Source organism: Euleptes europaea, chromosome 18 (genome assembly GCF_029931775.1).
Source record: "Euleptes europaea isolate rEulEur1 chromosome 18, rEulEur1.hap1, whole genome shotgun sequence".
Lineage (NCBI taxonomy): Eukaryota > Metazoa > Chordata > Lepidosauria > Squamata > Sphaerodactylidae > Euleptes > Euleptes europaea.
The window spans coordinates 30,571,876-30,585,297 of NC_079329.1; the positions used below are offsets into that span (position 1 = coordinate 30,571,876).

Sequence of the window (13,422 nt, forward strand, 5' to 3'; positions counted from 1 at the left end):
ATCTGACGAGATCGGGCTAGCCTGGCCCATTCAGGTCAGGGCTAGATACCCTTCTTATACACAGTCAAAGCTCACTCATATCACTGTACTCGGTGTGCTGCAAATCTCAGTTCTGAGATTAATCTAGTTTTTAAAATTAACACTGTTTCTCAGTGGACCCCTTTTTGCTACAAGCATGGTGTGTTGTGGGTCAGCCTGCTGATACCTCCTCCCATGGTACAATCAGGGGGAGGTCCCTCCAGCACGTGCACAGTGGTTCTAGGATAAAGTCTGACAGCTTCAGACCTGTGCAAATGATTCTTCAATGTTGCTTAAAAATAGAACTCTGCAGCTTTAAAAAGATCTGTGTGTTCTGTCCCTCTTCACCCTCCTCTCTCTGGCTCACTGCAGGCTGGGAACACTCTGCAGCAGCCTTCTCGCCCTATCAATAAGGATCAGTTAGCCAAGGTGGAGGATGGGAGCAGCATGGAACTGTCCCAGCTCCTCAATGGGATCAGGGCAAACTATGAAACGCTCATCACCAGAAGTCAGATAGAGACCATCCTCTCAGCAGGGACCCAGGTAATGATTGCATACAGACAGGCACCTACCCGAATAAGGAGACAATCCAATGTGTACTCAGTTCCTCTCTCAGCCTCTGTGAGGTACAGTATTTCCTTTTCAATGCAGCATATTATTGGGGAAGGGAATCAGATTTTTTTTTTCCTCTGCAGTGTTTCAAGACTAAACGGCTAGGGGGAAATATGCTGAGATGTATAACAGGAACAATAAATGTGGAGTGTTGTGTCTCCTTGCATTCAGATATTGTGTCTGTACCTAAACAGAATGACAGAGGGGTTATGCTTTTTTATCTTAAAAAAAAAATCAGATTAGAAATGCAATAATAGATGTAGTCTAGTTTCTAAATTAATTTTCCTAGGAAAACCAAATTAGTTGGCACTCAGTGATAATGTATAGAAGCCATTTTAAGGCGAGTTTGGATTTTTAAGCATCTATAAGATTATGGGGACATTTGTTTTACTCTCAGGGTGATATTTACAGTGCCCCGTGAAAGACAAAGTGAGTGCCATACTGTTCCGTTATGCTTTTGTTGCTTCTTTCGAGTCTCATATTTCTTAAAGGTTACCCGGTCAACATGACACCATTAAAAATTCATATACAGAACTAAACATATCCAAATCACCATTAGATGACAAGTCTATCTACCACGAACACCATAAACCAAGAAATTCCAGCTGGATGGAAGCTGAGTTTTGAAAACTGTTGTTTTTGAATGAGTGGTCCTTTTTTACCATTTATGGCAGGCTTGCTTCTACAGTAGTCTGATACAATTTCTTTCTTTAGGTGTCTTTCAAATCCTAAATGCTTGTTAAAGACGCAACATTTCCTTTTTTCAGCATCACAACAGGCTAGGCCAAGGGACAATGACTTGCCTAAAGACTACTCTAGAAGCATCACAGCAGAGTAGCAATTTGAATCTGGGGTTCCCATACCCAAACCTAATGCACAAGCATTGTACCCTTCCACCTACACATGTGTGTAGCTGCCACAGTATTTTGTCATTTCAAAATATGGTTGTTTGTCTTGTGGTCTGTCTTGCAATTGTTTGTATTGCAGAAATATAAGTGAACAAAATAGTGGCAGTACATTGATCAAAAAGGAAGAGGGAAGCTGACTAGCTATAACATAGGCAGATCTCTGTTCAACTATTTTCTGACCAGCATCTTTCATGCTTAACTAGGGTTGCCAACCTCCAGGTAGTAGCTGGAGATCTCCTGCTATTACAACCGCTCTCCAGCCGGTAGAGACCAGTTCACCTGGAGAAAATGGACCCTTTGGTCATTGGACTCTATGGCATTGAAGTCCCTCCCCTCCCCAAACCCTGCCCTCCTCAGGCTCCGCCCCAAAAACCTCCCCCAGGTGGTGAAGAGGGACCTGGCAACCCTATGCTTAATCCATTCCTGGCTTCCTGTGGGAAGGAGAGGTACATTTGACCAATCTTGCAGCAGCTATACTGCCTACCAGTTTACTTCCAACTCCACTTTAAAGAGCTGTTTTTGACCTTTAAAGTCTACGTGTCTTAACACCAAAAAACCCACTACAGAATGCTTCTCTCCAACAGAGCCATTATGTTCCCTTATTACAGGAAGGAAAACATATGTGGCAAGGGGCCACTGTGGCCTTTATAACTGAAGCCCCCAGGCCACAGAATAGCCTTTCAGAAAACTCTCTGTTTTGCATGGCGTTTAGGAAGCTGTAGAAATAGGTTGCTTTAGGTCTTTAGAGCTTGCTGACAGTGATGTCTTTGTTTTGTAATTATTTAACATTTCTTAGGACTTAAGGGTTTTATGTTTTATTGGAAGCTGCTCCTTCAAGTACACGGAGAGGCATTTATCACAATGTTTCACAGAAATAAATTCATTATGCCTTGGTAGATCAAGACCTCAAACAATTTTCTTGTTTAGGTAGAGTAACATTCATCTGCCACACACCCCTGCACAAAGTTCAACTTATTTTGAGCCCCAATCAGGAAAAAAACCCTAGAGGCCATCTAGACCAATCCTCAGCCCAAGACAAGATCATCTGACCACTTCCTACTTTCCTTGTAGCAAGTATTTACCTTTCCTCCAACATCCTTCTCAGAACATTAGCACTCACATTAGTTTCTGTTTACCATGCTAACTTAAAAATACCAAAGTTAGGGTTGCCAACTTCCAGGTGGTAGCTGGAGATCTCCTGTGATTACAACTGATCTCCGGGTGACAGAAATCAGTTCACCTGGAGAAAATGGCAGCTTTGGAAGGTAGACTCTATGGCATTGTATCCCACTGAAGTCCCTCCCCAAACCCCACCCTCCTCGGGCTCCATTCCAAAATCTCCAGGTATTTCCCAACTCGGAGTTGCCAATACTAACAAGTATTGACTGTGTGATTATTTATTTATTTATGAGGAACAATAAATACTATTCTGCTAAAAGTTATTTGTATAGATAACCCTCCAGGTACTAGCTGGAGATCTCCTCCTATTACAACTGATCTCCAGCTGATAGAGATCAGTTCCCCAGGAGAAAATGGCCGCTTTGGCAATTGGACTCTAGGGCATTAAAGTCCCTCCCCTCCCAAAACCCCGCCCTCCTCAGGGTCTGCCCCAAAAACCTCCCGCCGGTGGCGAAGAGGGACCTGGCAACCCTAGTTCAGGCTCTTTCACAAAGTGGCAATGGCTTCTCTGCTACCACTAAGTTGGAGAAGTGTCAACCAGACCATGTCAACCAGACCATGCCTTACAGATGCATCAGACAGAGGAAAAGAAGAGGGCAAAGAACTACCACTCTCCACTCTTTTTAAGCTTAAAAGGTCTGGCCTTTGTAGAAGGATGGTAGGCTTATAGGACCAATCAGAGCTGGTCAAAAATTAAGGACAGAAGAATATGTCCTCTGGAGCAGAGTTTCCCAAACTGTTTGAGTCATGGAGCACTTTTTAGGAGAGAAATTCGTCACGGAGCACTAATTTTCATCTAGCACCTATATACTAAACCGAATGACAGTAGTATTTTTCTTTCCAATCTCTTCCTGGAACCCTAGGGCCATTTTTGCATGGTCAATTTTGATGCTCGCTCAAAGCACTTTTTAAAAATGTGACTTAAAAAAATGCATTTTTATGGTCCTGACGCAAAAGGAGAAGTTCCACTCCCCCCCACTCGCCTGCTCCTTTGTTCCTGTTTGCATAGCCATTAGCATATGCATAGCTAACGTGCCTCTGTTGTTTTGCATTGTTCCTTGAGGGGGATTCTTCACGGCAAACACCAAAGGTTGCATTAAATGGGCTCTGTAGTAATGCGAAGCACGTATGCGCCAGCTTCTCAGTCACTTCCGGAATGACGGTTCAGCGTGCAAAATTCAAAAAAATATGCGGGGCAATTCAGCCTGGAACACGCTGCTAATTACCATGCAAAAATGGAGTAGGAGATGTTTCCCAGAGTACCAAGTGCTCCTTGGAGCACAGTTTGGGAACCTCTGCTCTAGAGGATAACCTTCATTAACATTTAAATTAAGAATCCCAGGAGGAAAAAGCAGTATACTCAGAACACACAGTCACACTTTCCAGGGGTTTTTGTCAGAGAATAGGCATGATTGACCACCCACTGTTTGTAACAGGATTAAACAAAGACAATACAACACCCATGCATATCCAATGAAACTGACTTTCCTTTTCTGGCTCCCATAATTGGGGTCTGGACATCATGAAATGGTTATAGCTATGCCAATAAAGGTATTGAAATTTAGAAATGGTTATAGCCACATCAAGTAGCCCAGAGTTATCACGGGTGAGTCCTCTGGAACAACCTGGAAATGGTAGAACCTAGCCAGGTATGCCACATGATTGGTCCAGTTAGCAACAACGCATACGCATTGGTAGAATTTGAAAACAGAAATTCTAAATTGCTTCTTCATATTTGAGTTCAAGATTTGCATCTCCTTTGTTGCAAGGACAGGTAATGTAACAAGGTATAAAATCATGCATGGTTTGGAGAGAGTGGACAGGGAGAAGTTTTTCTCCCTCTCCCATAATACTAGAATGTGGGGTCATCTGTTGAAGCTGGAGGGTGAGATTCAAAACAGATAAAAGGAAGCATTTTTTCACACAACACATAGTTAAATTGTGGAACTCCCTGCCCCGGGATGTGGTGATGGCTGCCAACTTGGAAGGCTTTAAGAGGGGAGTGGACATATTCATGGAGGAGAGGGCTATTCATGGCTATTAGTTAAAATGGATACTAGTCATGCTGCATGCCTATTCTCTCTAGTATCAGAGGAGCATGCCAGTTATATCAGGTGTTGTGGAACACAGGCAGGATGGTGCTGCTGCAGTCATCTTGTTTGTGGCTTCCTGGAGGCACCTGGTTGGTCACTGTGTGAACAGACTGCTGGACTTGATGGGCCTTGGTCTGATCCAGTAGGGCCTTTCTTATGTGAAGGAATAAAGTGATTTGGATCCTGCCAGCCTTTCTGTTCCATTTTAACTGAATCCCATCCTCATCGTAGCCCATCCCACGTGAATACCACCGTTTCTGGCATAGCCTCCTTGGCTGCCAAAGGAGGAACCTCCTCTCTCTTTCACCAGGAGAAAAGCTGTTAAGAGCCATCCTATTAAGTACAAGTTTCATTTCAGAAACTAAAGTTCAAATCTTCAGTGATTCTGGCACATTGAACTGATGCTGCGAGTGCTTCCTTGCAGCTAGAAGAAGCTATCAGTGAAAGAATGGACAAAGACGAAGAAGCTCTAAAAGCAGCCAGGGCAGAACTAAAGGAAGCTAGACATCAGTGGCATCACATGCAGAGGGAAATTGACACTCTCCATGCTGTGGTAAGTGTGATCAAACAACTAGGTGTGTGCTTAAAATTAAAAACATTTTTTTTCCTATGTCGGTGAACAACGTGCATGTATGTGTGTAAACTGCTGTCAAGTCACAGCCGACATGGTAGCCCCAGCAAGGGGTTTTCAAGGCAAGTGAGAAGCAGAGGTGGTTTGCCATTGCCTTCCTCTGCAGAGTCTTCCTTGGTGGCCTCCCTTCCAAGTACCAACCCTGCTTAGCTTCCAAGACCTGATGAGATTGGGCCACACCATGACACCTTCCCTCCCTTTGGTGAACAATATGCAAGAGACTTTTTTGTGAACTATCATTTATGTAACCTCTAGATTTGACTACTGTAACACACTCTACATGGGGCTGCCCTTGCAAGCAGCCCAGACACTACAGTCAGTGTAGAATGCAACAGCTTGCCTCCTGGCTGAAGGTACTGCCAGCAGGACCACAATATTCTCCATAACTATCCTTTCTGTGGAATAGGGTCGCTAGAGGAGATGTGCAAAATGCAAGATTCAAGCAATTTAACTGAAAAGCTTCTTTGGAAGGAGACAGTTAAGAGTGGAGATCCTGCAGGGGGAATGATCTCTAATGCCTTCTTCATTTCCAGCTTTTCCTGATTTTTTTATTGGTAAAGGTGCATTTGATAATCCTGTTGCAGGGAAAGCAAATTGGGAGGGTGTTTTAGAAAGGAGATAGGCGGTGAGGAAAGGATTACGTTTATCCATTAACATTTCTTCACCCTCAATCATCCCTTCTTAGAGAAAAATCACCCCTGAGCTGCCTGTATCTCTGTGGGGAAAATATCATGGTAACCATAAGTTTTCTCCAGGCAGGGTAAAACCAGTTGAGCAGCAAATCAGCAGCTGGGGAAAGGGTTCCCATGCCATTATCCTCCTTGAAAAAGCAGCCTCAGCAGCTGTATTTGAGAAAGATTTTTTTAAAAAATCTTTTAAAATGACCACAGAAGAAAATGTACCATCCTGAGTGGGGAAGTAAAATGGAAGTGGAAGTGAAGATTGGATCTTTGAGGTGTGCCCACAGTTTGTGAAACTATGGACAACTTGAAAAGCCAGTTTCTTTGGAAGGTGGACTGGTACACAGGAAGACACAATTGTATTGAAAAGGGGGAGCATGTATTTATAATGTTCCTGTTGTACATATCTTTGGTCCCAGCCCTTTTAACAGACTGCCCACTATGGCACTGTTAAATCCCAGAAAGAATACCTAAAACTATTTAAAATATATGAAGTAGCTATCTAATTGCTGTGAAGTCTGAGAAACTTTTCCAAGACCCAAAATGCTAAACGCAGCCAGGAAGTTTGAAAACTGAAAATTATTTTCCCTCAGGTAACGTATGACATACCACACTTGCATAAGTCACCTGTGTTTTTTTTACTAATCGGACCTCTTATCCTACAGCAACTAAGTCATGATACAACTTGCTCGCAATTCGTTCTGAAGGCAAATAGTATTAGGTCTTTTGTAGGGACTTTGTAAATGTTCACCTCACTTCTTGCAAATTGTAAATGTTCACCTCACTTCTTCCAGATATCCTTTAATAGAACTTTTTCCTTGCCAGACTATTTCCACTGGTTAGAAATCCATAAATTTAGATGAGCTTTCTTATTGGCAAGGTGTGCCTTAGACTCAGCCGAAATGCAAGGGAGATACAATAAAACTATGCAAATGCCCATTTTGTCTGGATCAAGTAGACTCCTTAGCCTACATTGTTTTAACATGTTCACAAAATAATACTGCATGGAATAAATATATGACTCTCTGGATAAAACAGCTAATTATATTTCCTGAGAAGCAGATACTGTGTCAAGTAGGTCAGAGAATTGTAACTACACTTTATAATCTGAGCAATAAAATAGCTATCACAAATACTGAAACCATCTCTGTTTCTGGAAGTTAATTATCGCTTAATAAGTGGTGGTCTTTGGCTTTTTAGATATTTTTAATATTTTAATTTACAGGAAAAGGGCCTAGAAAGTTCTCTGCGTGCCACAGAACAGCAGTACCAGACTCAACTACAACATTTAGAAACAGAGATTGAAGGTCTGGAGAAAGAGCTACAAGACGTGCGGCAAGGCATTGATAAACAGCTCCAGCAACATGAAGAATTACTGAACACTAAAATGAGGCTTGAACAAGAGATAGCTACATATCGCAGTCTTCTGGAGGCGGAGGAGAAAAGGTACTTATATCCTATCCTCAAATATCCACAACATAGCCAGTATTCTTTGAGCCACGTTATTTATTCTGTACTTCATTTCTTCTATTTATACTTTGCTTCTTGGCCAAAGCCCCTAAAATGGCTAGTACTGCTACAAATTGGATCAAGTTGCATTTATCTAATTCTGAACTAAGCCACAGAGCATGGATCAACAGATCCGCAAAATGGAGCTAGGGGATGAATAGGGGGAATTTCTCTGCAAGCCTGGAAGTCTGATGTCTGCAGAAAAATCTGAAATCTAAAATAAAATACATTGGGGGATTAGAAACCCCCCCAAAAATAATAGAAACGGCACCTGTATTTTTAAGAAAATAGTGCCCACTGAGCTCTCAGTGGCCATTTTGGAGATTGCTAGGTAATCACAATATTGCTGAGCCTTGGCGTCTTTCAAGAAAATGGTGTGGGGGAGGGCACAAATGGACTTGGAGGCCAAAACTGCAGCTGCTACCATGCAACTGGGCCTGGCTCAGTGGAGGCTACCAAACTCAGCCAGACCTTTCTCAAGGAGGAGCTACCAGGGGGATGGGAAAGCCAAAGTTGTGGAATAGATAAAGGTAGGTTGGCTGGTAAGTGGTAAGAAGAGAAGAAAGCAGGAAAAGGGGAGAGGCTATAAGGGATGCTAGGGAGGAAACAGAAACAACAGTAGAGGGGGGGAAACAGAGGAAAATGAGATTTCCCCCACCCCAAGTCCTTGCAGGTCCCCTGCTTATTAGTTTCTTAATCCACACATGCACAACAACAAATATTCATGCTGTTTCACATAAAACAAGGGGCATGCTTTTTCTTAAACAAAAGTACCTTTAACCTAGGGTTGCCAGCTCTGGGTTGGGAAATAGTTGGAGTTTTTTGGGGCGGAGCCTGAGGAGGGCGGGGTTTGGGGAGGGGAGGGACTTCAATGACATAGAGTCCAATTGCCAACGCAGCCATTTTCTCCAGGTGAACTGATCTCTATCGGCTGGAGATCAGTTGTAATAGCGGAAGATCTCCAGCTAGTACCTGGAGCCTTTATTCTTTCCAGTACCTGGAGGCTGGCAACCCTATTTTAACCGGACATGTTGCAGTGAGGACCTGACAAGTTCAGCGTGGATTCAAAATCAAAATCAAAAACCTTTAATGGCATAAAAAAGAGCATGTTAAGATAGTAGCCTGGATTCACACACACTGTGAAGAGCTTTCATGTTAGCCAGGTGTGAAGCTTTGCCATCAGCTGTCGTAGAAGGCAGATATAGGAAAATCCCCTTCTCCGAAAGAACTTGCCCATGTAATGGTGAAGAAACTGAGACCAGTGAGCATGTCTTACTGCATTGTCCTCTCCATCATGAGATAAGAGTCAAGACAATCCAGGAAATTTTAAAAAACAATATGGGTCTATCTGATGAAATTCATACTCAACGACTTTTGGAAGATAGTAACTCATTAATCTCGAGATGTGTAGCTGAACTTTGTGCCACCATATATAAGGCATGGAAAGATGCAAGTTATAAATAGCAAATGCTATTAGATAAACCTTTTAGAAGTTAGAATTTCCATTTCAGAAATGGGATTTTATTGGGATAGTGTTGATAATTTTTATCTATGGATTTGTTGAGTAATCAATATTGTTTTATGGTGATTGTATGCTATTTTGATTTGGTCAAATGCCTGTAAATTAAAGATTGATTAATTGTCTAGCACATGTGACCTCACCCTGTACATAACTCATCCATTGCAAGTGATCATATTCTCTTAGAAAGATATAAGTATGACCAGCCCCATTGTTATAATTTCTTCCCTTTTTTCTAGGTTTCACTGTTCATCACACAAGGAAAGGAAAGATGCCAGAAAGCCTACTACTAGCAGAATAGCATTTTTCTTGCCTTCACGTGAGTTTTCTTAAGACCAGGCAATAAAATAAAAGGGGAGTGCACAATTTAGGCAAGGCTTTGTTTGATCTGGGTTCTCTAGGACAATCACCCACTTGAAACAAAATAAAGAAAAATGGCCTCCAGGTTCTAGCATTCGTAGAAACAGGGTACAACACAATTCACACGCATAGAAACCCCACTGGCTGTCTGGACTAGCAAAGTCCCCACACAGCTTGAGGGTCTCACATATGCTGGATCCAGTCTATTCTAAGTAGTCAAGATGGCAAGTATGAATAGAGGATGCTAGAGAATAAAAGTAGGGCTTCACTCTTTTTTCCTTGTTGTTTTCCTGATAACAATAAGACACCTCAAGCTTCTTTTCTCCTGTAAGGGAAGAGGTAGGGTTGCCAACTCTAGCTTGGGAAATTCCTGGAGATTTGGGGAGTGGAGTATAGGGAGGGTAGGATTTAGGGAAGGAAGGAGGGACTTCAGCAGGGTATAATGCCTCAGGGTCCACCCTTCGAAGTTGCCATTTTTCTCCATGGAAATTGATCTCTGACATCTGGAGATCCGATGTAATTCCAGGAGATATCCAGGTCCCACTTGGAGGTTGGCAACCCTAGAGGAACCTATATCAGCAGAGCAATGGGCTATTCTGTGGAAATAAAGTCTTGTTTGATCGTCTTGTAGGGCACTAAATGGCCACTGATACCAACGTTAGCTACCCTGAAGTTGTTGGGGAGGACAGGGTTTCAGGAGGGGAGGGACCTCAGTAAGATATAAGGCCATGGAGTCCACCCTCCAAAGCAGCCATTTTGTCCAGGAGAACAGATCCCTGCCATCTGGGGATCAGTTGTAATTCCAGGAGATACCCAAGCTCCACCTTAAAGTTGGCAACCCCAGGAGGAGGTATAGATCTCAGGGTTGGTGCATTTTGAAGAAAAAAAATAGCCATGAGGAAATATTAAGCAGCTCCCCCGCCCCATTACCCTCTTTAATTCCTTTTTTGTCAAAGCTTATTTGAATTTTTACAAAAGCTGGGGGTGGTGATTCGCACATCTACGTGTCACCGCTCTTTCATACCAGAGCCTCTGGGCAAAGAAAGAATCCACAATACAAATGATTGCTGCAGGAACCATTCAAACACTGGATAAAGCAGAACAAGTCATGTAACATTTCTCATGTGGTAATTTAGTCTGTTGTTGCTAAGTGGGCAGAAGTCTAACATTTTTGTGTGCTTTTTTCATCTATACAGCTAGCGAGCTAAAGAAGCATGAGATTGAAAAAGTAGAAATACTGACAAAGCAAGCAGTCTTAAACGGAGGTGCTGTGAAAGAGAGCGCAGAAGCTCGTGGCAAGATACAGTAAGTTAAAAGAGCAAAGCTGAACACATAAGTAATAAGGAAACATTCCTTAAGTCCAGCCTTGAATGTTTTGCTGCGTGTGGGACAAATTCCAAATTTCCTTTTCTGACTAATTGACGTGGCTCTTCATACATCAGGAAATTCTCTTGCACATACCTGGGAAACACAAAGGGAAACTGCACAAGACCACTACCTGTGTTAACAATGTCCAAAAGCCTGTTGCCTCAGGCTGCAGTTACTGAAGTTACTCTCTATCCAGTACCCTATTTTTTAAAAACACTTCCCTCACATGGTTTAACTTTAAAAAACAAACTGAAAGCACTGAAAATTGTTCACACACTAAGGGGGCAATCCAAAGCAGGTCTATCCAAAAGTAAGTCCCATGTTATTCAAATGGATGACTATCAGGAAAGTGTCCCAAAGACTAGTCTAAATTTAGCATTCTTGAGGAACTGAGCATAATATTTCACAGCTATGGCTATTCACTCATTTATTTCTACAATTTATCAGCCCATTCCTGAAAATGCAGCATGCGGAGTCGGTGGGGAAGAGGCGCAGTAGCTCCTTCGCAGCTTCTTTTTTATTTTACCAGGGCCTTTTGCCCCATAGGGAACAGCGAGGCTGCGCCTGCTAAAAACCAGGCGCAGCACAGCCGTTCCCGTCGCCGAGGGCCGAAATGGGATAGGAAGCCGCCTCCCCCCAGAACGCCCCCAGAACGCCCCCCTGTGCCAGCGCAGCCTCTCTACGCCGTGGCCTGCACCACGGAGAGGCCGCGCAGGCGGAGGGGGGAGGCGCGGTTCCATGGCGCTCTGCCGCCGGCGGGACTGGCCTCGCCACCAGCGTAAGGGCGTGTAAACACGCAATTATACACACTTACGCCTGCGGCGAGGTCACGTCGCCTCCTGAAGACTTTCGGCCCAATTTTCAGGAATGGGCTGTAACTCTCTTCCACAGAGGTCACAGGGTCATCTTCACTTTGACAGTCGCTCTCCATGGTATCATCTACAGCCATGGAGGAAAGGAGATGATGTAACTCACTTTGCGCTACCGTTGAGGAGAAAGGCAGGGTTTACAAGATAAATAAATAAACCACTTACATTACATATTAACTCCATATCATAGTGATGATTGCAGTGGGTTGGATACAACCAGTTTTTCCATTGGTGAAAGGGAGGAGGGTCTTCCCCTTTGACCAACCATAGGGATCGCTGGCATGGAAAAATGCCATGTGGAATGGGGGCTGTAGCAGAACTGTGTGAGGTTGGGTCAAAAATCTGGCTGGATCCAAACCAAAACCTTTTTTACCACATGAGAGGAGACCCATATATAAGAAATTTAGCTTTGGTTTTGATTTGTCCTGATTTTTACACCACTCACTCCAGAATTTACAAATCAATGGCTTGGATCCACAGAGCATTTTCACAGACTGAATGACTTTTCCTGCAGAATTTTATTTATTTATGTATTGAATTTATACCCCACTCTCTGTCCCAACAGAGGATTTGACGCCCCCCCCCCCCACAACCCAAATTATGACTCTGGAAACAGCATTTCAGGGGACATTTTGGATTGCAGGGGAAGAGGGAAGGTGAGGAAGTTGTGTGCTCCATGGGCAGAAATCCTTGCACCTGTGGAAACACTCTGCTGGATCCAATTGATTGCATATAATTCATTTTTCCCAATATTTCAAGGTTTTTTTCCAGAAAAGAATGTGGTTATTTTCTCCCATGACTTCAAAGTTTCTAGAAATTGTACATCTCTAGGAATACATCTACAAAACCCATGTCCCCTATGTGTCCAGTGGAATGACTGCACAGAGACCTACACATGCATAATGTATGTGCACTGGATTTGTATGCGCAATCACAGACCGCACGCTTGCATGCCCATAAGGATCTATGCAGACTTTCTAGTGAATACAAACAATTGAACATCTGCACAGTACTGCCACTTCAGTTTTATTAAATATATCTCCGTGTGTGGTCAGGGCATGTAATTTTTCATCACTTAGTAAAAAGCCTAGCTTGAGGATATGCTTTGCATTAATTCCTGTATATAATGTTTGATCTATTTCAGGACCGAAAAAGTGGATGAAGTAATTAAAGAATGGGAAGGCTCTTTCTTTAAGGACAACCCTCGCTTAAGGAAAAAATCTGTTTCTTTGCGCTTTGATCTTCACCTAGCAGCAACAGATGAAGGTTGTTTACAGACTAAACAGAAAGGCCTGCCTGATATTGAAGTGAGATTAGTAATGAGGCGGTCCTGCAGTATCCCATCCATCAAAACCTAAATCGGCATCAAACTACCCAAAAATTATTTATGGATGGATTTCAGAAATAAATGTTAGGATGGACGTACATGGACCTCATGACAGCCTCCTCTCTGTCAAAGCTAGGAGTACATGCTATCAACTAATATATATTCCTATAACTGGTAATTACTTTAAAGATCCAAGAGAAGGTTATTATTATATGCCTGTTGATGTATTTTATGTTCTTATTTATTTTCCTCCCAATATTTATTTACTTTTGTAATTTTAACAAGTAATCTAAGAATCTAATGGGGATTTATCCCTGCTAAACTAAACACCTTCATTTTAAAGGATGTA

General features: G+C 42.7%; 1 protein-coding gene across 2 annotated transcripts; it reads left to right on the top strand.

Annotated features, from left to right (window-relative positions):
• The first annotated feature begins 401 nt into the window (after positions 1-401).
• Positions 402-13,183, top strand: KRT222 (keratin 222). Of its 2 annotated transcripts, none has more exons than XM_056864797.1 (6): positions 402-561; positions 5,235-5,363; positions 7,347-7,567; positions 9,389-9,468; positions 10,706-10,814; positions 12,891-13,183. In XM_056864797.1, exons 1-6 carry the CDS (start codon positions 466-468, stop codon positions 13,102-13,104), a joined length of 849 nt encoding a protein of 282 aa, XP_056720775.1. In that variant the 5' UTR covers positions 402-465; the 3' UTR covers positions 13,105-13,183. The 2 variants fall into 2 exon arrangements, with proteins under 2 accessions (XP_056720775.1, XP_056720776.1); XM_056864798.1 differs by having other exon boundaries at positions 554-644.
• Positions 13,184-13,422: the final 239 nt, after the last annotated feature.